Source organism: Anastrepha ludens, chromosome 3 (assembly GCF_028408465.1).
Source record: "Anastrepha ludens isolate Willacy chromosome 3, idAnaLude1.1, whole genome shotgun sequence".
NCBI lineage: Eukaryota > Metazoa > Arthropoda > Insecta > Diptera > Tephritidae > Anastrepha > Anastrepha ludens.
The window spans coordinates 9,444,653-9,471,357 of NC_071499.1; the positions used below are offsets into that span (position 1 = coordinate 9,444,653).

The following is a 26,705-nucleotide window of genomic DNA, read 5'->3' on the forward strand; positions in this document are numbered from 1 at the left end:
ACACATACTGACCATTGATGTTGTGCGTATGAAATCTTTTCTAAAACAATTTTAATATTTTGGTATTCTTCTTTTAGTTTCGTTAAATGACCAATTGGAACCGAAGCAAATTTATTTCCATTGTGCAGCAATACACATTTCAGACTTCTTTTTGAGCTATCTATAAAAAGTCTCCAATGTTCAGGATTATATTCAGGATGCCCCATACAATTTAACAGACCAGAAACATTGTTACAAAATACAAGCTTGTATTCTTCTTGAAAGAAAGGAAGAAGTTCTTGCTCTCTTGTCCTAAAGAATGTGATGGTAACGCCAGGTTGAAGGCATTGTTTTTCTTTTAGTCGTGAAGCAAGAATTTCGGCAGATTTTTTTGATAAATTTAAATCACGAACCAAGTCGCTAAGCTCTGCTTGCGAAAATCCTTGTTTCATACAACTACTTTCATCGAACTCGCTTTCACTGCTGCTTGCTTGACTGTCAGAATTCTCTAACATTTCAATGTCATTACAGTTAGCAGAAGATGGTCCTGTAAACACAGGAATTGGTAAATTGTCACTGTGCAATACTGGGGGTCTAACTGATTTAATATTATTGTAGGATAAACCCAATTCCGTTTCTTAAAACGGTTTGTACCTTTTACTTTTACTGCACAGAAATAACAGTTGTTAAAATGATTCGTTGGCTCATTCCACATCATCGGTACTCCGAATTGAAGCCCTTTACGTCCTCCTTGGCTCCAGTATCGCAAAGATTCTACACAAGACTTATACACAATATTGGGCACCCAATATTTATTCCTTTGTACATACTTTATCCAAAAGTATGCTTGGTGCGTTGTTTTCACAAACTCTGTGATCTGTTTTCTTTGCTTTTGCGAACAAAATTTGCCACATATATAACAAAAACTGTTGCAATCGTTAACACAAGGTTTTCGTGACGAACTCATATTTTCGAGACAACAATTTCTTTAAAACTGAAAAATGCCACTAACTGATAATTTCTGAGTCTAACAGCAAATAAGTGAAAGTGTTGTACCTAAATATGCAAACAGATAACGAAACCGTAGTTAGGTTTAATCAAATTAGTGCAACTGTAGTTGGGCAATTTAAATTTTTTTAGTAATTTTTAATTTTGCGTTTATCTCAAGAACCAGAGTCAATTCAAAAAATGTAATTTCATACTCAATATATATAATACAAGTGCTAATGAAAACCATTAACAAAATTATTGCCGCAGATTTTTTTTTTTTGTTGCCCTGTGTAATGTAAAAAAAAAAAAAAATAACGAAATAAATACTGAAAACTTACCAATCCGTGGTGGTCATATAATTTTGCAACGAAGTGTACATATTTATTTAAGTATATATGTAAACATACATGGAAAAGCACGTACAGGCATTATAGGCACTTCAGCATGAACACCTTCAGAAAATGTGGCAAATTTTCTTCTACTGCATGTTACTCCTCTCTTTTCCGCATACTTCATGCTCGCTCTTACTGAATACACCAAAATCCTATTTGATTTTGAAATCGGTACCTCCCTATTTAGGTGCATATCTACAAATATCTAGGAATTTGTGTCAATGATGCATGCTGAGCATTCTTTCGTGTTTAATTGCTTCCAATATATTCACTAAGGTACACCCGCATGAAATCAGGAAAATTCTTAGCCTGGGATAAATGAGCAGTAAGCCGGTCTAGTAAATGTACGCGTGTATGTAGTTGTTAAACACCAATGCACATGCAGACATCTTACATACATTCAGACACATGTTCATGTAAACATTGATTTGTACAGTAAATGTCGTAAATTCTGGGCAAATGTGAAATAAAATAGTTGCATGTGCAGCCAACTACGAGCAACTACTAAGCTCGAGTCCTCAATAGCATTGCAGTAGGTGACCAAATTCCAAACCTATAAATAAGTATGCATGTAAGGCTCATATGAAAATTTCATTCAGTTTTATGCCCATTATATAATATATGTATATATATATAATATATATATATACATATACTCTTTAATATGATATAGAAATGTGGCTGTTAATGTTCTTTTGATTTATTTGGAAGAAACGTTTATTGAGTGCATTGAAATGTGAAGCTTTGGCGTTCGCTTTGCCACCTGTGTTCAATTTATTGCATTTTAATTTTATTTGAAGCCGAAAAATAGCGACTCATAAAACTAAGAAAGTAACTTTCATTTTCTAGAGAATGGTTTGTATAAAAATAAGCATTTTTTGTTTAATTTTTTGTACCTACCTACGAAATATAGCGAATAGCGTTCACGCATGGCCTAATAAAAATGAAAATATACAATATTTATTTATTGAAAATTCTGTCACTAAAACCATTTCTCATTTTATTTTATTAAATTTTATTAAATCTGTGGTTTATTAAATATATGTGGCGTCATGAAAACCACGCCATCCATGGCCTTGGACATCATGCTACATCTGCCACCCCTAGATCTCTTCTACAAATACTCAGCGGCCTGTTCCGCTTTAAGGCTCAGAGTCACACATGGACATTCAACCATCTTAGACTGCTATATGGATACACCCGGACTATCACCCTCCCATTCTCTGCTACGAAAAGAATTACCTAATGAAAATCCTTCGAGACTGGAATGGCTTGAAGAAGATCCAATACCCAACACACCCGTCAAGATCTACACGGACGGATCTAAAATGGACACCGATGTAGGATCAGAGTTATATTGCAAAGAACTTTTTATCAATGTGTCCTTTAAACTACCAGATCACTGTAGTATTTTTCAAACGGAAATAAACGCTATTCATGAAACCTTAAAATGGTTAGAAATAAACAGAATATCATCAACAGATATCTACATTCTATCAGACAGCCAAGCTACCCTACGGGCCCTGGATGCATCAAATAACATCAAGAAGTGTCGTCAATCTCTTAATAAGATGGCCAAACAATATCGTATCATCCTATGCTGGGTTCCGGGCCACAGAGACATGCCACGGAACTTATCAAGGACGCACTAATCAGTTCTGGAAATCAAAGATTGATTAGCGTCAATACCTGTGAAATTGCTAGACAAACATGGTCCAAGAGTATTATATTTGAGTAGACTTGAAATTAGGACCTTAGTAGGGGCCCTCACAGGACATTAAATAACAATTCAACACCTTTTTTGCACATGCCCAGCTCTAGCCAGAAGCAGGAACCGATATTTAGCTCCTACTTCTTAACGAATATAGATAATCTATACACTTTAGGTATCAACAACCTCTTACGCTTTGTCAAAAGCTCAGGATGGTTCAATATGGAAAGGGAAATGTAGCCCAGCCCCCGCGGCTCACAACGGACCCATTTCGCGATCTAAGTGGCAGCGTTGTCTCTATGCGCGATGCGGCTGCCAAACCTAACCTAACCTATGGTTACAGAACCTTACTCACTAGAGGTACAAAATAAAGAAGCTACTGATAGATAAGACTTAAAGTAACCATAAACTACATTTTCGATTGATTTAGTCTATGACATGACAGCTAAAATTTAAAGCTGCCGCTGTGTGGGGAATGAAGGTATGAAGGAACGGTTTAAATTATTAGTAGTCATTTGTAATGTCTCAAACTACATGCATGCCATATACTAGGTAGTTTAATTAATTTAACGATTCGATAAGAAAAATCACTCGAAGAACCAGGTTGGAATGTTTCCTTTATTATCCAGCATAGTCTTCCTGAACATCAATACAATTGTTTCAATGAGATTCCAACTAATAAATTTCATCACTCAAGTGAGAACTGAAAGGGCTGCAAAATATGCTTCCACAGCTGTTATGACCTCATCATTTGAAGAAAAACGCTTTCTACGCATGGATTTGTTAGGTCCGGAAGCAGTTAGAAGTCCCTAGGGACCAAATTCGGTAAATACGGTGGATGCTTCAACAAGTCGAACTTTAATTCATGGATTTCAGCCAGTGTCAAAATGCTCTTGTGACATTTTAATTTTTAGATAGTTGGCAACGCTATTGAAAATTCCTATATTAAAGCTATCTGAAAGTCCTTTCATTTGTTGCCAGTATTGAAATATTTTTCCGTACTTCATCAGGACACACACGTTCATGAATTCCATTTTCGAAAAAAGCGGGAAGTTTAGAAATATTTTTTTTTCTTGTACGAGTACATACATACCTACATCTTCAGCCGACAGCCATTACAGTTAAGGCTTCTCTATATTTTGCTATAATTTTAATTATTATATAACAAAGATGTAAACAATATTATTAATAATAACGTACATATGTATGTACATATAAATACATTCATATAAATATGAGGTACAATTACCTAAGCGAACGATTCATCTTCTCCCTCAAATCCGTGTTTTATACCTCACAACTAAGTATGGTAAGTGCCGCGCCGTTGTAGTTTCCTCACTTAGAACAAATTTTTTGACAACAGCTGCTGGTTTATTTAAAATACCCCGAAGTTGCTGCTAGGCTTTTGGCAATTTTCTTATTTGGCTTATTTGCGCACACTGCCACTGATGTGGCTGCTACTGACAGGAAGCGGATGCAAACTCTTCTACAATTTCACTTAAATGTCACTTCGGCTTCAGGTCTTTTGCATTGGAGCGATATTTGTATGAATGTAAGCGAGAAGAAACTTGTTTAGACATTTGCAGTTTTTGTCTTTGTTTCCAACGTCTCGTTGGAATTTAACAAAGTTGGCAACGCATACAAGCGCTGTGGGCAGTAACATACGAACTTTGCTGTTGCCAAAAAGCAACCCAAAACTAAGTGGTAATGTAAGAATTTTTCTACAAATGGAGGGGGAAATATGTTTAGTCTATTTTGTTATGATCCTTTGCTGAAAATACAGTATTCTTGAATACAGACGGCAGAAATGTCATGAGTTATAAGAAACATGCCAACAGTAGCTAAGGAAAGTAGAAGCAAAAATAATGTTTATATTTAAGGAAAAATATATATATATAAAATTTTTATTAAAAGTCTATTGTATACATTAAAAATAAGTTTTAATACGCAACAACTTGACTAGAGATCTGTGAACAATCAATTTTTTTTTTTTTTTAATTGCGACTAGTTACAAAGACAAATTTTATTAACTAACGAGCAATTTGTTTAGACTTTAAAAAATAAGGTATATACAACAATTAACGCTAAGGTGTGGTTAGTACATTAAGTCTTTGGGCTTTCTGCGTTTCAGTCTTCTTCTCCAATTAGCTGGATTAGCGAGAATAGTGGCCTCCGTATCGACGTGGTTTTTTAACCTTTCATCATGGGCTTTTGCCATCTTTTTTATTGTGTCTGCCACCGAGTCAATATATAGGTCGCGTTCAAGATCGGAGCTACGGATATACCATGGAGCACCGACTGCACATTTAATAATTTTGTTTTGGAGCCTTTGTATAGATTGAATGTTACTTTGGCTGGAGCAGCCCCATAACTGTGCGCCGTAGGACCATACAGGCTTCAGAATTTGTTTGTATACAATCATTTTATTATTGGTGGATAGTGCTGATTCCTTTCCCATAAGCCGATACATATTTCTGTATTTTAATTCCATTTCTTCTTTCTTTTTCTTTACATGGTCGTTCCATCTTAGCTTGGCGTCTAGAGTCATGCCCAGATACTTTGCAGTATTTGAGTATGGAACCTGTCTACCATTTAAATATATTGGAACATATTTGATTTTGTTTTGGGTGAAATTTATATGGACAGACTTGCTTTCATTTAATTTAATATGCCATTTATTGGTTCAGTCATATAATATATTTCATTTATAGCTAATTGTAATTGTGATGTCGATGTGTTTTCCGTGTTTCCTATCGAAAGAATAGCTGTATCGTCGGCAAAAGTAGCTGTTACGCAGTTTGAATTGCATGGCAGATCGCATATAAAGAGCAAGTACAATAAAGGGTTAAGTACGCTTCCCTGGGGAACCCCTGCTTTGATTGGTTTGAGACATGAATATGAATCTTCTTGTTTTACTCTGAAGTAACGGTCGGATAAATACGAATGTAGGATGGTGAAGTACTGCTTGGGTAGCAACGCATTTATTTTATTCTGTAGCCCATAGTGGCATACATTGTCGAACGCCTTGGATCTATCAAGGAATACCGCAGAGGAGGTTTTTCTTTCTTCAAAAGCATTTACTATTATTCGCACTATCCTATGTACTTGATCGATAGTCGAATGCTTCGTGCGGAATCCAAATTGGTGCGTCGGTACAATTTTCTTGTTTTCTATTATTATGTTGATCCTTTTGATTAACAATTTTTCCACCATTTTCGATAGTATTGGAAGAAGCGAGATAGGAGTGTATGATGTTACATCGTGAGTATCTCTACCTGGCTTATTGAACATAACGACTTCCGCTGTTTTCCAATATATTGGAAAATATTTTAGCTTAAATGTGGTGTTGACGATATTCGTAACTTTCTATCAAAATATAAATTTTTCATTTCCTTAGACTTATAGAGCTTATCATATTTTATAAGGCAGCTCATGTTTTTGAAGTGGGCAGCAGAAAAAAATTTAATCGCTATTCGTCAGTGGAGTATAAAAAATCACTGACAACTTTTCAGTTTAATTAAAAGCTTTGCGACGCTTTTTTGCTTTTTCTTATTCACCTTTCGCGCTCAATCACGAAAATTTCTCCTCCCATTCAAGCGAAAAATGACAAAGGAAGTAAAAGTGATTATGAGCGGCGCCCGGCAACTACTCCACAATGACGAATGTCTTGCAATAGCTCGGAATAATGGGGTATTTTACCGTTTGATACGCCTCACACCTTTTCCGTTAACTTTCTCAATTATTCCAGCTGCATTTCTATGTAGTTGCCAATTCTTGCTGCACTTTGATAACCTAAAAATTTGTCTTCACTCTGGGTTATTTATCTTAGCAAAGTTTTTCTACAATGACTTTTACTTGATTACGAAAATTTTCACTGCAGCATTGCAGTTGAGTGGCGACGTCATGTCGTAGAAGCGAGAAGCGGACAGTGAAGCGCGTTCGGAACAATTAATTTGGGTACGTGTTGCTGATGTTATGGATGTTATGGATGTTATGGGTGGTATGAATGATTGGGAGAGAAAGAATGCTTGTATATACATACACATATACATATAAAAAATAGCGCACTTATTTGAATTGGCATTTTCAAAGTTAAATGAAAATTTCTCCGAAAATATTCGCTTGCTATGCGCTATGCTTGTCAGGGTGCAGCCAGAATCGTTTATTATTTTTGTATGATTCTTATTTAACTAGGAAGGCATGCACTGGAGGTGATTCGGAAGAAGTTGTTGTTGTTGTTTTTGTAGCAGTTCACTAGGCCCTGCCAGTGCGGTGTAGTCACCGATCGTCATGGTTTAACTCACCTAACGATAGGCCCAGGAAAATACTGCTTCCATAGGTTGGGTCCAAAGGGAGAGGGGTGTTAGGTGAGTGGGTTTAAGAGGGCATGTAAATAGGTGCGGTATATCTTCACATGCCGGACATATTTTGAATATAAAGGGTTTTCCAATAACAGGTGTTATTTTGAATTGATGATTAACGATTTTTTATGGCCGTAATTGGATGGTATTGATCTGGACAACGTTTATTTTTAACAAGACGGTGCTACGTGCCACACAAGTAACGAATCCATTGATCTTTTACTGGAAAAGCTTTCGGACCGTGATATCTCTCGAAGAAGTGATCACAATTGGCCACCGAGATCTTGTGATTTAACACCTTGTGACTTTTTTCTTTGGGGCACGTGAAAGAGAAGGTATACGCCAACAGCCTAGGATCGATTGAAGACCTCAAAGAGAGAATTCGTGAGGCTATCGAGGACACAGGGCAGCCACTTTGCAATTACAATAGGTTATGGAAAATTTCATGAAATGGATATTGTCCTGTAAGCGTGGTCATGGTGGTCATTTGCCTGATGGTATTTTCCACTATTAATGGCATACCTTCCTCTTTATAATGAAATAAACATCCGACCATTTATCATTTTTCTTTGAATATCAAAATAACACCTCTTATTGGAAACCCCTTTAGATTTATAACCAACCAAAATTAAGCCAAAGTTACGCGGGGCTCAGGAGGCAACTGAAGCTGTTCGTCTGCAATGGATGGTGGCTCAACTCCGATAACGGCATTCGGAAGTCGGGAGTTTAGAAAGTTTGTGAGAGTCTCCCGACGAATGGCGTTTCATGTCTGTTCGGTCCAGTAGTGGCAGTTGTGTTTGAACCGTTTTGCGGAGCTCCTTGACAGAGAGAAAGGAAGACTCGTTGTGATGGTACTGCCAGCGAGACATCAGAAGACATCGCGTGGCTGTCCTGAAAGCAGTATTTTGACAAATCTGGAACTTTGTTCATTGCGAATCGCAAGTATCAGGCGACTAGACGGTATACATCACAACTCGCAACAGAAAATATGAAATGAATAAAATCAAAATGCATTTGTTAAAGGACATGTTTTTCGAGGTACACATGGAAGGACTTTTAAATCTTTCCTACCACCTAAAAGCTAAAAAAACTGCTAGGATACTCATAACTTCGTCACTTTTGCCCCGATCGACTTGAAATTTAAACAAAAATATTCCTTAAATATTATGCATTTATCTAAAACCTCCTTAAGTGTTTCGATAATTTTGGGCTTATTTGTATAACAGATATTGAACGGCATTAAAACAAAAAAGTCTAGCGAGGTAAAACGCACTACCAAAGCGGTCAATTGATATCACTCAGGCGATTGGAAACTGTGTTATAGATTCTGGGGCTCATTTTGAGGATTGTCTCTTGCACTATTGGACAGGTGCCGTTGGAACAAAGATTATCTAAGTTTATATACTAAATTTTCGCCTACATTTTCCGAAAAAATGTTCCACTCCAAGCCCCATATCAAACTATCACGTCACGTTCTGTTTACTAATAAAAAAATAAGCGCATTATATAAAAAGCAAAAATATTCATGAATGTTATTTTCTAATCAATGATAAGTAAGCCTGGAGAAGACTAGAAAAATAATTGACCAAAAAATATTACATCAGTACCATTGGTTAGAGAAAGAGAGTGTAAATTGTGCATCAAACATAGTATAGTATAGTAGCCGACCAAATGTGATCTGGCGTCGTGTAAGCAAACTGAGACTTCATGATGTTTTGGTGAACTTATATGTATGTATTGCATTAGGTTGTTCAATAAGTTTTGCGGTTCGATAAGATAGGGCTACGAGTCTAAATTTTTTTTTGTTATATTGGTACACTCTTCATATGAACTTGAACTTGGGGTGAAATATGGCTTTACAAGCCATTTAGTACCGTCGTGTCACAGTATTTTCTACAATGGAACAAATTAAGTATCGTGCATTAATTGAATTTTTATTTTTGGAAGGTTTAAATGCAAAGGAAATTTTGAACGAATGTTGAAAGTGCGTAAGGATTTTCGCTATCAGTTACTTACTACATTAGAAAGATGGGTTGCTGAATTTAAACGTAGTCATACAAGCCTTGAAGACGGTCCATATCATGGACGTCCAAAAACCGCAACAACAGCATAGAAAAAATATAGGAAATCGTCGAGTGGCTGAACTCACATCTCATTTAACTGAACTATTGCGTTTCAGAAAGCGGTGAACACAATGAGTGCCGCGCTCGCTAACTATGGAACACAACACATTCGAAGGCGACTTTCTCAGCAACATTTAGAGTATCTTTGAAAGGATAAAGTGGATTTTGTGCGTCGATTCATAACAACGAATGGGACTGGGGTCTATCACCATGATTCTAAATCAAAACAAGAGGCTCTGGAGTGGTGTGAACCTGGTTCGTTGGCTCCGAAACGAGTTCGTATCCAAAAATCGGCCAAGAGGGTGTTAGCATCAGTTCTTTGGGATGTTAAAGGAATTTTTTTTGTGGATTACTTGCAAACTGCCAAAATAATAAATTCTGAATATTATCGATATTTTTTAGACCAGCTGAAGAAAAAAAATTGTGAAAAAGACCCAGTTTGCAAATTCTTTTACATCAGGACACAATGCACCATGTAACAAGAACATATTGACAATGGCTAAAATCCATGAATTAAGGGGGGAAGCTGGTCTAGAATTTTGAAAAAATCGAAAAAATTTTGTTTGTCTTAAAAGGTGCTTTAGGGTCTTAGAAATAATATACCAAATGAGGGATGCCAGCAAAAATGTCTAAATGCCCAAATTTTTCATTCGACGGCAGTGCCTCGCAGGTATGCCCCGAACGCTACTTACAACTTTAAACGCGTTTTTCTCGAAATCACTTTTTTTAAACTGGCCGAAGACATAACTCGAACAAATCTTTACCGATTCTTACGAAATTTTGACAATACATTCGAAATACCTTTCTCCGGAGACGTACGCAGGATTTTTTATTTATATTACATAGCTTTTTTTTTTAATCAACAATTTTATGTCGTTCTTTATAGTGAAAATTGTAACTTTTTGTTCAAACGTGCACCATTTCGCGAAAAAACAAAATATCGAAAAAATCCTACGTACGTCTCTTTCTGTTGTTATATAGAAACTAAAAAAATTTTATTTTTTGATCCAGGACAAAAATTAAGGAGTTTACGTCTTCGGCAATGGACCCACTAGAAAAAAAGGCGCCTTAGGAGAACTGCTGGACAGCGGCCATTTTGAAATTAATTCAGACGAAAAATTTTGTATTTGTACCATGAAAGCTATATTATTAAACCTATTTCACAGATTTTCGATTGATTCCTTTGTTGAGTCAAAATAAATTCATAAAATATGCCCATTTTTTGCGCTCTAGACCAGCTTTCCCCCTTAAAGTTCGAATTGTTGGAGCATCATCCACCATATTCATCAGATTTGGCCCCTAGTGCCTTTCATCTGTTTCCAGACCTAGAAAAATGCATGCGTGGAAAGCGTTTTCGAGGGAAATGATGAGGTCATGAAGCATTGGGGAATCGTATTTTGCAGCCCTTCCCGATTATCACTTCAGAGATGCTCTTCGTTAATTGGAATCTCGTTGGAATATTAATCATATCAGAAAAGAACTGATTTTCTTCTACCTATAATTCCCGTGCATGGTTATTTTCGAATATTCAGTAATTGTGCGTGACGTTTTCCTGCCGATTATAATTATCATATTAAATAAATCTTAGTGCTGCTATTTCCACGCATAATTAGTAATAGCAACAAGCAATTTACTTCAATGCCCTGCATTAAGTGCTATTAGGCCAGTTTTTTAGCTAATGCTGCAAAATGCCAACTACTCAAAGGCTATTAGCGCGAAAAGTCATTTATCAACTAACAAAAACTGAATGTATTTGCCCTGTGCTTAAGCGCAACATACATAAATGCTCATATAGGGTTTTTCAGTAAGAGCGCTTCAACTTTTGAACTTTTTTGAATAAAACACAAACGGTTTGACTTTTTTAACTAATTTTTTTTTTATTATCGAGTTTGAACATATACATTTAAGTATGAAATTCGATTTCTTTTGCATGACCACCGCGTGCACGTTTTACGAAGTCCAATCGTTGAACCCAATTTTCGACCACTCTTTTGCATAAATCGGCCGAAATTCCAGCAATTTCGCGTTCTATATTGGCTCTGAGCTCACAAATCGTCGCCGGCTTGTTACTGTAGACCAATGACTTCACATAACCCCAAAACGGGACGGCTTGTTAAATGGACCGTAAAATGGCCGTAATGCTCTTAAAGTAGCAGCAACAGAACGATTATTTTCATAAAAAATTTGCACGATTTGCAATCGTTGCTCAAGTGTGTAGCGTTCCATGATGAAATGTATACTAATGAAGTTTACAAATGACAAGCGAAAAATAAAAAATATTGCGTCGTTCGCCCTCCCTATCGGAAAAAGTTGAAGCGCACCTATTGAACAACCCTATATATATATTTATATACAAAATATAAGTGTACATGTGTCGATGATTGTGTTTTTTGGATAGGGATTTCATTGAATTTTATTACTTTATTTTTCGGAAATTTAATTGTATTATTGGTTATGTATTTGGCTTAAGCTCTCACGCATCGATTATTTCCACGCTTTAGTAATAAAATTTTATAACGCAACAAAGCATTTATTTTTTCATTTTCATTTATATTTATATGCCAAATTGCATTGACGGCATGTACCAGATTATCAATTTTAAATAATTAACAATAATTTTCCGTCGCGTTAAATGATAACTTTAAGCAAGCTTAAAAAGTTCAAAATGACATCGAAATTTGAAAATAAATAAATAAATTGGCGGACGTATACTAGTCAAAAATTTGTATGTGTTCAAACAGTTTAATTTCATTGATGTTTTTTACCTTTTTTGTTTCCTTTTGTTTTGTGTTCTCCTGAAGCTAAAGCAGGTTTACAAACCCGAGGTTATGCTTACCGGTCACTGGACGATCGGCACACGGCAGAACCGGTCACCACGGCCAGGGATTAAGACTACTAACCGCTTTCTCTATAAATGTCAAGTTTGGCAGCTAGACAATTAGAATCACTGGATGCCACCTTCTACGATAGCGTTTGGCAAAGCTCCAACCTAAATCCCATCAACCTTTTCCATTACATCAACAGCTCTGGCTGGCTGCAGATATCTGCCTATGGAGGTCTCAAAATGGTATCAAAGCGGCTCTTGAGTGCTACTTGGAGAGTGTAAGAGTGGTACTTCAACCGTTTCATCTACCTACGTACCTATGTATACCACAAATAGGTATGATATTTAATAACACTGTATGTACGGGCAAATTGGATAGCAGATTGCACCTAAACCGGACCGGTTTTGCGATCATTAAAGTTCATTGCCATATTTGCATAAATTTGTCTCTGCTCATAACTTTTGAAAAGATTGGTATTTCGATAAATGGATCAGTTGAGCAATAAGCTTTAAGTCGTTCTTTGTGCCCATTATAAGAATTAAGCCTAGATTTTTGTATTTCTGGTACTGTAATGTTCGTTCACTTTCTTGTCTTTGATGATATTTTCAATATTTTCTCTATTTGAGCATGATATATGTTTGATTGGCTAACTACTGTGTAACTAACTATATATACTCAAGTAAATCTTCTCCAATAAACAACTCTATAGCATATGCTACGCATTCTTGTGAATTTGGCATACATTTTATCCCGGAGTTTCCCTCAAAAGAATCCAAAGTAATTGGTTTATCATTCGTTGACGAACAATTATCACATGTCACAGTAACTTCATCTTTTGAATCGCTGTATTGTAGTAACAATCTAGAATGCTTTTGATAACTTATAATATCGCTATTATCGCTATCATCACTAAAATCATTGCTCGTAGAACATTCAGACCAAAAATCAACAAATACTACTTCGTTTTTGCTAGTTAAATCCATTTTAAAGGATTTCAATTTGAAAGTACGTAAATGCACCGTAAAACACAACCTATAATATTATAAAATGAGATAACGAGTCTTTTCAATAACTACTTTTTTTCACGAGATCCACTTGGACACTATTGCACTAACAATACGTTTATACCCTATCGTTTCCTATATATTACTCAACAGGTAATTAGGATGCATTTTCTACATTTCATAATCTAACTAAAACATTTCGTTCGGCCACTCATCATCGCGGCATCTTTATCCTATCATACCAATGCTATGGTTTAATTATTTTATAGCTCTACCGCACTCAGCTGGTAGGATATTAAAGGCGCCTCATAGTTTAGTTTCCTGTTTATGACAGGCCGAACCAAACATCGATGCTGAGTTCCGAGATTCCTTCTCAAAACTTTAAGTACATGGACGTATCCCTGTATCAATACTCACTCGCAGTAAAATTATGGCTAATGCGGATGCACTTTTATGCATGTGATGCCTCTATAAAATAACTTCAACTGAAAAGCCTAATAGGCTTCCCGTACATAAAGTGTTAACAGAGATAATTTTGAAAGTATAATTCCACTGCACTTAAATATTGTATCACACCCCGTTATTCACACTCACATTTCCACAATCTACCACTCAAATACATCTGGCTCAATTGTGCTCTTCTTTTTGCAGACACAATCGGATGGTAGTGACGCGCATACCCAGCCTACTACAGCGGCCACTATTTCATAAATGTCCACTGCTAGAAATTGTATTACGTAATTTTTTGTAGAGAGAATTTACATATTTATTTAATTATTTTGTGTTTACATTAATACTTTAACTCGTAATGAGTCCAGCTGCTATTCAGTCGGCCGTTAATTGGTTTGGAATATCAATTTTCCAGTAGGCAAACATTTTTTCGTTCATTCAAGAAAAAAATAAAACATAAAAGAGAATAATTGAAAGGCAACCATAAATATGGTTGCGCTGCATTTGCAAAATATAAAAATATGAGAACGAAATTTTGACATCTTCTTTTAGTAATAATTTATCCGCTTTTTCGTGGATGCAGACCGACCGGTAAGAAGGAAAATCGCCAGCCGAATAATTTCAAACTCACAGGATAAGTTTATCTTCAAGTCTAATTTTCAAATTGGTGGGGCTGAGGTAGAGATATCTCCAAAAATATGAACGATTTGGCTTAAGGGGTCCCGGTGGTCTAGAATTTTCAAAAAATAGATTTTCATATTTCAAAAGTACAGGCTTTAGAAAAAATACTGTCAAATTTTTGGAAGGACATTCCCAGTATTTTCGATTCTACAGGCGTTTTAGCAGGTAGAGTCAGATTCGTCACGCGGCGGCATCAATGGTCGCATTTAAATGGTCAAAACTTTAAACTCAATTATCTCAAAACGCCTTTTTTCGGCCTGTCAAAAAAAGAAGAAGCTATTCAACCGAATCGTCTGAAATTGTAATGTGTTCTTCAAAACATAAATGGCTTTCGCTCGTACCTGAATCAAATTATTATTTAAATTATTTCGTATTTTTTTTCTTAAAAAACTGAAAAAAAAAACTGTTTTTAGAGTGTCAAATTCAAAACCACGACATTTTGTGAGTTTTTTTTTTTATTCTAGTAGCGAGACATAGTTGCAGTCATACTGATTAATAATTTTGTTGGTTTTTGTATTTCAAATAAATAGAAGAGCCAAAATGGCCAGTCACCGTCCAATTTTTCGGGAGGGCCAACTTCAGCGCCATTTTTTAAATTAAAAACAACTTTTTTTTATATTTTTGTATGTAAGAGAAGTTAAATAAAAACTCTAGAAAATTTAAATATCATTTTTCATTTTTTTATTGTAAAAAAAATTCCTGAAAATACCCTAAATATTTTCTTTCAAAATTTATTCCAGAGGTGGTACTGGGGTCGAACAATCTCTAAAAGTCGTGTTTATGGCCCATCTTGACTCAATGTTTTAGATGCAAAAGAGCGTTTGAAAACCTTTACAGCAAGAGAAATGTTTAGAAATCGGCCAAGAATTGTTCAAAATACAAAGATTTTAAATTTTCTGAATTTTGACCCTTAATAGCACCGGTAATCAAATTTTGGTGCGACAAAAGTGATATGTTATTTATTATAATAGGACTATGAATAAGTTCGTTTCGGTTTTACAACAGATGGCGTAACTTGATTATTATTCCATCGATCCACATTTCCAAACATTCATTGGAGAGCTACTGTCGTAAGGCACAAACGTCAGTATAAGTTTTTTATTTGAAGCGTAAACAACAATATTTTTACCACACTTGAAAATGTCGAATTTCGTGCCAAATAATGTGTTTTTGCGGGGAATTCTTCTTCATTATTTTAATATGAAGAAAAAAGCAGCCGAAAGTCATCGTATCTTGGTGGAAGTTTATGGTGAGCATGCTCTATCTGAGCGAACGTGCCAGAAGTGGTTTGCACGCTTTAAAAGTGGTGATTTTGGCTTGGAAGACGAAGAACGCGAGGGTGCGCCGCCAAAGTTCATGGATACCAAATTGGAGGAATTGCTCGATCAAGATCCGGCTCAAACGCAAGAAGAGGTTGCAAAAACTTTGGGAGTTGATCAATCAACCATTTCCAAACGTTTAAAAGCCATGGGAATGATCCGAAAGGTAGGCCATTGGGTGCCGTATGAATTGAAGCCAAGAGACGTTGAACGCCGTTTTATGGCATGCGAACAACTGCTTCAACGGCACAAAAGAAAGGGTTTTTTGCATCGAATTGTGACTGGCGATGAAACGTGGGTCCATTACGACAATCCAAAACGTCGGGCAACGTATGGATACCCTGGCCATGCTTCAACATCGACGTCGGCGCAGAATATTCATGGCCTGAAGGTTATGCTGTGTATCTGGTGGGACCAGCTGGGTGTTGTGTATTATGAGCTACTGAAACCGAATGAAACGATTACGGGGGATGTCTACCGACGACAATTGATGCGTTTGAGCCGAGCACTGCGAGAAAAACGGCCGCAATACGCCGATAGACACGACAAAGTTATTTTGCAACATGACAATGCTCGGCCACATGTTGCACAAGTGGTCAAAACATACTTAGAAACGCTCAAATGGGATGTCCTACCCCACCCGCCGTATAGTCCAGACCTTGCGCCATCCGATTACTATCTCTTCCGATCGATGCAACATGGCCTGGCTGACCAGCACTTCCGTAATTACGATGAAGTCAAAAAATGGATCGATTCGTGGATTGCGGCAAAACCGACCGAATTTTTCACAAAGGGAATCCGTGAATTGCCAGAAAGATGGGAAAAAGTAGTAGTAAGCGATGGACAATATTTTGAATATTAAATTTGTAACCATTTTACGTCAATAAAGTTTCAAATTTCGAAAAAAAACCGCACGAACTTATTCATAGTCCTATTAAATAGATGGAATAAGCGAATCAGAAGTATATTTTTGCCTTTTTTGCTATTTATGCACATTGATTTTAAATAACTTTTTTACTAAAGCCCCAATTTTGAATTTCGATGACCCGTATCTCGATTTCGGAGGCTAGCATCGAAAATCGTAGAAATTACTTTTTTACTTACGACTCAGTCTTAGATAAAGAAATGGTTTGGTCTAATACCCAGCCGAGTGTTATACAGAGTAATTCTTATTTTACAGCGTTTTTGTTCCAAGATTTAGAATAAAAAAAGAATGTAATAAAAAGATTTATATATTATTATGTATTACTTCAGGTTCTATTTAAACTGATTTTCCCTGCCAGATTGAAAATTGGTTGCGAGCCAAATTCTTTTGTAAATGTTCTGCCTTGTGGACAAATTTTAGAATATTAACAATAGGAACTTTCTTGATTTCGCTTGGATCCATTTGATCTCGATGAAAGGTGTGCAGACTTGTCTTTGCTAAGGCATTACTGTAGTACAAGATATGCTCTGTGGTTTCATTATCTTCCAGGCAGAGTTTACACTGCGCCCCAATGTAAATTTTAGTGGTCTGTCAGAAAACCAATTTCCTTATGCCTGAGGAAAACTATTTTCCTTATGCCTACTTTGCTCATGTGATGCTATTGTAGGCAAAAGGTCTTTTGAGCCTCTTGTCTGTCTTTCCAATAGGTAATTCTTTGAGTATTCTCCCAACTGTTTTAGCTTCTGCATTTAGCTTCTGCCCGGTGGATACCACAGTATCGTTCGGAACCATGAAAATCTACTGCCAATTTCGCCCTTGTGAATTCATCAGCAATTTAATTACCATCTATTCCAAAAAGACCCGGAACTCAGCAAACTGCAATTTTATTTGTTGTACTCGGTGGGTTAAAGTTACCAAGGCATTCGTGCAGTAGGCATTCAACCACTAAGTGATTCTATTCCACAGAATGTGAAGTTGGTACTTTTAATGCAGCAAAACAATTAAAGGTAAACTGTGACTTTGAATGGTTTACAGAGTGGCTCGCCTACACTCAGCTGATAATATTTGTAGAGAAATTAAAATGCAAGTGAATCAACAAAATATGATTCAGAAGTCTCATTTAATTTTTGAGTTGTTATAAAAGACATTGACCTGGAATATTACATAGTTTTAGTACTCGAATTTTTCGTACTACCGTTTTTCTCACAATATGTTATATTATATTTGATCCTCACAAAAAAAAAAAGAAAAAAAAAAGAAAAAAAAAACACAAAAAAAACCTACTGAAACTCAAACAAAGTCCAAGTTGACATTTGCTGCATTAATACAAATTGCAAAGAGCGACATTTCGAAATGCGAGTCAGACCAGCCTTTTTTGTCTTATTTGCTCTGTCGCAATGCCGCAATCGTAAATAAAGCGTATCAAATTGTCATACCAATATGGGCAAATAAAGAAACCTAGCCGCATTCGACATCAACAAATATTTATCAAACTGGATGCTCACTCCAGCAACAAAGCAAACTGAGGATTTGGCAAACAAAAAACCGCAGACAAGAGCTTCGTATTATTTGCCCAAAATTGTTTGCTCGCTTTCTCTTCCCCATACGTTTTAATACTTTATATAATATCTTTTCATTTCAAATATTTTATTTTACTTTCTTTGTTATTTTTCTTGGTTGCTGTTCATATTTCATTGCATCTAATTTTACACGAATGTGTTTCTCTTCTTTCATTGCAGAATTTCCGCCACTCTAACGCCTAAAAGCAGGCAATATTGTTTTTCGGTTTTCGATAGTGTGGAAGACGAATACTGTAGTACTCTGGTAGAGGAGCAGTCATCAAGTTTTTCCTCCCTTTTTGGAAGATATATAATAAAAGACGCAGTAATAAGTCAGAGCATCCACAAAAGCAGCAGAGCGTGAAGTGGTCGACCAATCGAGCAGACGAGCAAACAGGAAGTGGTAGTTAGCCAAAAACTACAATTTGGAGGATCTGTAGAATTTGCAGACCAGCATGAGGAACATGAGGGGCATGAGTGTGGGCACCACTCGCAGTGCTGTCGGTGTCTTATTGTTGATGTGCGTTATCAGCAGCGTTAACTCGTTTTCAAGTATGTACAAAAAAATTAAATATTTTACGAGTCGCTAGGTATGCAGCTCAGCAGTACTGAGTACTTCATTACAACACAGTTATTTCAAATTTTTCTTATATACATAAATCTTTTTGAATGCAACACGAGAGGAAGAAGCTCAGCAAAAAGTGGTGATTATTTTAAGCTAAAGTAAAAAGTTAAAGCGAAGTAATAAATGAAATGAAATAAATGAAGAAATTAAATCTGCGATCACACTATGTGCTGTTTCAGCCTTCAATGTTTTTTCTAGACATGGTGCCTAAAACAGTTTCACCATACTTTTTTCTTTTGTTTTTGGTCTATATCTAGAAAATAGGCGTTTTTTGCACACTCAAATTTTTGTTCCTCAATAACAGAAAATTATTCAAAATATTGCCCATTTCTTTCTATAACAATTTCTACATCTCACGAAAGTTATAGATACCTTTTCGAAATAAAAAAATTTTTTTTTGAGGCCAAAAAGCGAATTTATCGAATTCGAAGCGGTTAAGCCAATATTTGGTGCCTACTGTGGACTTCCAAGAGATTATTTTACTTTTATATGAAGAATGATAATTCAGAGTACAAAATAATTTATTTCAATCAAACTTTCTTAATTACTTTTTTAAAATTAAATTATGTTTTGACTATGGACGATGGTTTAAAATAATACAAATTAACATTTTTTTACATGGAATTTTTTTTAACTGAGTTAACCGAACAATAGGGTTAACCGAACATTTACGGATTTTAGGGTGTGGTCTAATCAACGCCCAATTTTTTTATGGTTATTGTATATTAGCAAAGAAAATTAATTTTTGTAAATTCTTTAACGTGGTTCAAAGCCTCCGCCTCATTTGAAATGGTGTTTTTGAGTGTTTCTTTAAAAGCATGTAAAACAGAAACAAAAAAAGATTTTTTATTTATGTTTCGAGTATTTTATTTTCGATTCATTTTTAAAAAAATAGATTTATTTTTTTGGCCGTACGAGGTTCGTTCAAAAAGCTATCAGCCTTCAAAAAGTGATCTTCCAAGCAAAGGTATGTCGCTGACGACACGGATTTCGGGACTCACAGTTGACTGAAATCCAAAAGACAAAAAGGGTATTTTTGTATGAATGTCGTTAACAAGTGTACCACAATCTTTGGAGAAAAATTTAACAAAATGGCGGACCGTCAAAGGCGAAAACCCGTTTTTTGAACCTTATTTTCAGTTTGAAGGTTTTTCTTCCAAACACAATAACGACGTCAATTCTGCGTCATTTAAATTTTATTTCATCAAAATCGGCTGAGAATAACCGGCTATATCTGTGTCCATTGTCCATGTGAAAACCATTCTTTAAAGGCTGACCTCATTTGAAATGGTGTGTTTTTGGGTGTTTCTTTAAAAGCATGTAAAACAGAAACCAAAAAAAAAATTTTACTTTTGTTTCCACCATTTTACTTTATGATCCATTGTTAAACAATAAAAACTTTTTTTGGTTATACGAGGTTCATTCAAAGCCTTTAAAAAATGTTCTTCCAAAAAACGGTATGTAGCTGGCGACACGGATTCCAGTACTCACAGGTGTCTGAAATCAAAAAGACAAAAAGGTATGAATATCGTTATCGTATGAACTACGATATTTGAAAAAAATGTGACAAGATGGCGGACCTTCAAAGGCGAAACCCCGTTTTTTGACTCTTTTTTTTTTACTTTAAAGGTCTCATTTGAAATGGTGTTTTTTTAAAAGCATGTAAAACAGAAACGAAAAAAGATTTTTTATTTTTGTTTGGAGTATTTTTGTTTTTGATCCATTGTTAAAAAATATATTTATTTTTTTGGCCATATGAGGTTCGTTCAGAAAGCTGTCAGCCTTCAAAAAGTGGTCTTCCAAACAAAGGTATGTCGCTGGCGACACGGATTTCGGGACTCACAGTTGACTGAGATCCAAAAGACAAAAAGATTCTTCTTCAGTTTAAATATCGTTATCGTGTGAGCTGCGATATTTGAATAAAAAAATTACAAAATGGCGGACGCTCGAAAATACTTACATTTTTTTTATCAAATAATCGTAGTTCACACAATAACGACACCAATTCTGCGTCATTTAAATTATATTTCATCAAAATCGGTTCAGTGAAACCAGCTATATATATAAGGGACAAGAAAAAATTTTTGTTTTCTAACAATGGATCAAAAAATAAAATACTGAAAACGAAAATAAAAAATCTTTTTTTTTTTCGTTACACACGCTTTTAAAGACAACACGCTTTTAGACCCAAAACACACCATTTCAAATGAGGCGAGGGCCTGAAAAAAACTTTTATCATTGGTAATTTTGCGGCCGTTCGAGACTTTTGTTTAGCTTTCATGAGTACTTTTTTCGGCCTTACGTCGGATGGTCTGATTTGCCCCAGACCAATGGCTTACCAATATCCCTTTCGATTATCCTAGGATTATCCCGCCCATGCTCGGTCGACATTGCCTCTTTGGTTATCGATTAGCGTTGCGACGTGCAGGTGAGGTTGGCATTTGTATAGGATAGGATATCTCCTATCTCACATCTCGCATCTCTACCCCATTAGGTACTTGGTGCAATCAAAATCGGGGCATAAGAATTTGAAGCAGTGAAAACTTTCACGCATTTGGGGTTTAAACTAAGCCACGTCAACGCAATGAGCATCAAAATCGACGAGAGAATGCGAGCAGCATAAAGAGCCTTCTACTAAGTTATTAAGCTTTTTAGAAGAGAGGCTGCTGAACAGACCTTGTAAAATTTCGCTGTATAAATTTATAGTCCCAACAGGGGTTGGGTACGTAATGCTGTATGATGCAATATTCTGTTTACAAAATGCTGTATATCAAAATTCTGTAAAAAATATTTTGTATTGCCGAAATGCTGTATTGACGAAATTTTGTATTGACAAAATTCTGTATTGACGAAATGCTGTAAGTAAATGATAAGAAATTCAACAAATTTTATAAAAAAAGTGCGCACTTTTTTTCTTCAGTTTCGATAGAATCCACCGTATTTTTGCGTAGAACTCTTTTTCGCGTGGGCGGCCTTCGGCCGCGCTTCAAAAGAATAACGCTCATCAGTCCAACTCCGGCTACGCAATCCACCGTATTTTTACGTAGAACTCCTTTTTTCGTTGACTTTTGTCAACACAAACTTTTTTCAATACAGAATTTCCTTAATACAGATTTTCGTCAATGCACAATTTTGTCAATACAGAATTTTTTTAAGACAGTACCGAATTTTGTTTTTACAGAATTTTGTAAATACAGAATTTTGTAAATACAGAATTTTGTCACTGCAGAATTTTGTTACGTTAATTTACAGTATTTCGTCCGAAAAGAATTTTGATATACAGCATTTTGTAGGGATCCCTCCCAACAGTTCTTTGCTACGAAGTCTTAGACAATAAGAGAAAAAGACAAAAACAAGCGTCAAGTATTTGGGAGAAAAATGTTGAGGCTAAACTTCGGAGCTTTAAAAAAATTTCGCTTGAAAAAAATTATTTCATTAAAAAAAAGTAAATACAATAAAATTTTATTAAAATAAATTATTTTTAACTCTGAACCATCGTCCATAGTCAAAACATAATTTAATTAAAAAAATAAATAACAAAGTTCATTGGAAATAATTTATTTGCAACCTTGGACCGTCAAGCTTCAGCAAAATGTCAACGAGCGATATTATTTTCAAACTTTTTCATATTTTCATCGTTTGTTTTGCTCTAAATTTTTAACTTAAAAAAGTGTTAAAATGATGTATATTTCTTTTAATTTTTATTAAAAATTAACTAAACATAAAAAAGAAATCCATTGCTGGCATTTTTGTATGCAGAATTTTTTAAAAATGAAGAATAAAAAAAAATAAAAATATAAAAAAATCAAGACGACGTTCCAGTGTAAAGTTGTGAGAAGTCACTAAATTTTCGCCTACTACTTCCTTTAACCATCGAACTTTACGGAAAAATTTCCGATTTACTTATTAACTCCTGCAAATGCGTGCTTCTTGCCTCCGTGTTGCATTCCCCTCGTTCCGGAATGTTTAAATGTTCTCTTTCACAATCCAAAGAAAATTAACGAAAAAAATGAGCATTTAAAGAGTTTACAGTTTTGCATATCTCATCATCATCATCATCACTTAAATGTTCAAATCACCAACTAAGTACTTTCAGCTTCTGACTGAAAATCCCAAAATCTTAACCACTTTAAATAGCCCAGAACACACAAGAAACCCTCGACCTCGGCAAACTCAGCACTCACCACTCGCATATCTTACATTCTACTTCCTGACACGCACACACCTATACACACACACATACACCCAAAAACATATTCGCTCAAAACGCGCACAGCTACCTTCAACACTCTCCAGTGTACACAAATACCAACACACACACACATACACTCATGCATAAGGCTACGCATCTTTCACACATTTTCACTTTTCCATCAATTTCCGTAACATTTTGTAAATATTTGAGTAATTTTCACCCGCGCCAATGTTGTCAACATGTCATAACATTATTTATTATCAGCCCATTTGCTAGACCCTCCACACTTAGACCCGAAACACACTGTCACACAAATATTTGTGCACTCCATTCTATTCCATTCGTCATCCCTTTGGTCCCTTTACGAGTGTACAACATTTATCGTTTATTTTTGTTGTTGTTTTGTTTTATCTACTCCATTCTTGTGCTTACTTTCTTTCCTTTTCCTTTTTCTATGCTTCATTTTTTATTGTATAAATTTTATTATTTCTGCCCTACAAATACATTATCAATTCAACAATCGCAACAACAACTACAACAACTGCGATCATAAAAAACGCCTACCCATGTTGTCGTCAAATTTTGTCGCGCCATTTACTACGCCACTGCAGAATATGGACGTGGCTGCAACGACATTGGCTGTCTGCCCAATGAGGAGTGCGTCATCACCAGCGATTCGTGCAGCTACACTCAACGCGAAGGCAAGGACTGCGGCAACTATCCGAAATGTCAGCGGAAGTCTGGCTCCAGCTCAGCGTCATCGGCGCCAGTTAATCCGTCAGGTGATTACATTTTTTATTTTATTTCATTCCTTTTTTCATAAAAATTTCAGTTTTATTTAGTACTCGTAAGACAACAATTAGGCATAGTTTCGGATATTTTATAGTTTGATTTTTTTTTTTTTGGTAAATATAAAAAAATAATATACTGAGCATTAGAATTCTCGCAAAAGAAAAGTGCTGAGCTTTCCACTTGAATCTGTTGTGCCTTACTGCGGAGAATGCGCGTGGGCTCCGAATGGTTACTGATTAAAAGAAGTTCCATAAAAATTCCAGCCGTGGTATGGGTATTGCATTCGCATCTTGAAAAACCTTTTCACGGTAATTTACAAAGGGTCTTTCAAAAATGACGCCTAGTTGTGAGTAGTGAATAACTCGGAGACGGTACTTTTTATTTTATCGATTTTCGATGTCGACGGTCTGCCACTACGTTCGTCATCCTCGATGGACACCTACTTCATTTCCGGGTATCTTAGATCAGATTCAGTAGTGAATAATACCTAGATCGTACTTTCATCAGTTTTCGATGTATATGAACTCAAGATATCTTCTGAGCCGTTCATGACACTCCTACACGGCTGATTTCTTTAGAGAGTCTTAGATTGGATTTTTAGACGGTTGAACAAGTCCAAGCCGAAGTTCAGGAAGACCATTGTACTACACCCAGATAGATTGGGGTAGAAAGAATAGAGAGGCAGGATAGATTCAATATGTATAGTAAGACGGAAAAATAGGTTCGAGGTCACTCTTTCGCAAATTATTTGGATTCATTGATGAATCTTAAGAGATCGGGGAGAGAATGAGTATCTTAATACAGAAACAGTCGCCTTATATTTCTAAGTTTTTTGCACCATTCAATCCATTTTTAACGCAACGTTTAATATAATACAAACTCGTTGTCAACACTGTAAAAAATTGAAAACACGTGCAAAGTTAGATTCACACAAGACGGTCTAACTTTTACAAATGTCAAGTAATGGCAATACAATTTTAGTCCGAATGTTAATCACAGGTTTGGCAACCTACCATAAAAACCAAAAAACAAACTCAAATCAAATCATAGAACGTTCCGGGAACTTTTTTCTTTTAAAATTTATAATTGGCACCTAAACTTATGTTGGGTGTTTAGCCAAGCTCCTCCTCCTCTTTTTGGCACGCGTCTTGAAGTTGTTCCACAGTTTTGAGCCGAACTTTTTCATGGCAAACACGGACTTGGACGCTTATTATGGCCTTTCGAGGGTCGACCGCTATTAAAAAACTTTTTTTATCATCTCTTGTTTCATAGTGAGGGTTTCGAAACCATTCGACTACGATGGCCGCGGCTGAAACATAAGCCAGTTAAAAAAATAATAACTTACTACAGGGTTGCCCATATTCGACGGACCCATCGCTGGGACTGACTGGAAGCGTCAGTCCAAGCAGATTTTTACCATGGACAGTACACGCCACGCGAGCGTTCCCAAGTTCTTAAAGTTTACATTCATCAAAAGAAGTCAATTGTGAAAACTCAACGTGCGTATAAAAAATTAAATAATGTGAAAAGTGCGCCTTCTAAGAACACCATTAAACGTTTGTACGAAAAGTTTTCGACTGGTGATGCTCTTTCTAATCCAAATAGGCCAAATCAAAACCGACCAAGGCGATCGGATGAGAATATTGCTCTTGTACGGGTCAGTGCTGAGAAGTCGCCAAGGACATCCCTAAATCGCCGTTCTCAGCAGTTGGGCATTGCTCGGACCTCTTTACAACGAATTATCCACATTGATTTGCATTTATTCCCGTATAAGATTCAATTGACGCAAAGATTGTTGCCTGTGGACAAGCCTCGTCGATTTTTTGAAGAAATTGTTTCCTCGTCGTTTGATGTCAAAAAATGGCGATTTTGACTGGCAACCGCGTTCGCCCGATTTAACGCCACCTGACTTCTTCTTGTGGGGATATTTAAAATCAAAGGTTCATATTAATAAGTCAAAGACAATAGAAGAGCTCAAGAAAAACATCCGTGAGGAAATGCCGCTATGCCGCGGCCATTTGAGGGATATCATATTCAAAAGTGATGTCAACAAATCTACTTGAACCAAATAAAATGATTATTATCGTCAACATCAAACAAATGTTTCTTTGATTTAAAAAAAAAAACACATGGGTCTGTCGAATATGGGCAACCCTGTATGTATATCTCCCGAAACGTTAGTAGTTAGGCTAAATGGTTGAAGCACCACTCTGGCGCTCGCCAAGTAGCACTAAAGAGCCATTTTAATACAATTATGAGACTACCAACGAATAGATATCTACAGCCAGCCAGAGCTGTTGATATAATGACATTATGTGAAGTATGCGCCATTGGAAGCTACAACTTTATTCCATCTTTCCTCTGACGAAAAATTCGAGTTCTTTTTACTTGATCCATTCATTGAGCCAGTTTGCGATGCTCTCGTAAGAAGTGAACCGCTATCCAATAAGGGTTGACTGCATTGATCGGAACAGATGGTAATCCGAAGGCGCAATGTCTGGACAATACAGCGGGTGGGGCAAGATTTCCCAATTCAGTCCCTTTAAATATTTCTGGACCGATTTAGCAACGTGTGGCCTTACGTTGTCATGCTGCAACATCAGTTTGTCGTACCGTCCCATTCCGACCGTTTTTTTTTGAGAGCTCAATTCAAAAGCATAAGCTGCTGTCGGTAACGATCGCCAGTGATGATTGCAGATGGTTTGAGGAGTTCATAATAGATGACATCCATCTGATCTGACCAGATGCACAACATAACCTTTCAAGCATGAATA

The 26,705-nt window shown here is 36.1% G+C and overlaps 1 protein-coding gene across 2 annotated transcripts in view; it reads left to right on the top strand.

The window, feature by feature from the left end:
* The window catches only part of LOC128856989 (uncharacterized), a 165,941-nt gene that overhangs the window by 117,014 nt on the left and 22,222 nt on the right, over positions 1-26,705 (top strand). For both annotated transcript variants that reach the window (XM_054092470.1, XM_054092471.1), the window contains 2 exons: positions 18,500-18,871; positions 23,751-23,921. In XM_054092470.1, coding sequence (XP_053948445.1) covers positions 18,775-18,871; positions 23,751-23,921 — 268 coding nt within the window. In that variant the 5' untranslated portion in view covers positions 18,500-18,774. The remainder of the gene's footprint in view (positions 1-18,499; positions 18,872-23,750; positions 23,922-26,705) is intronic.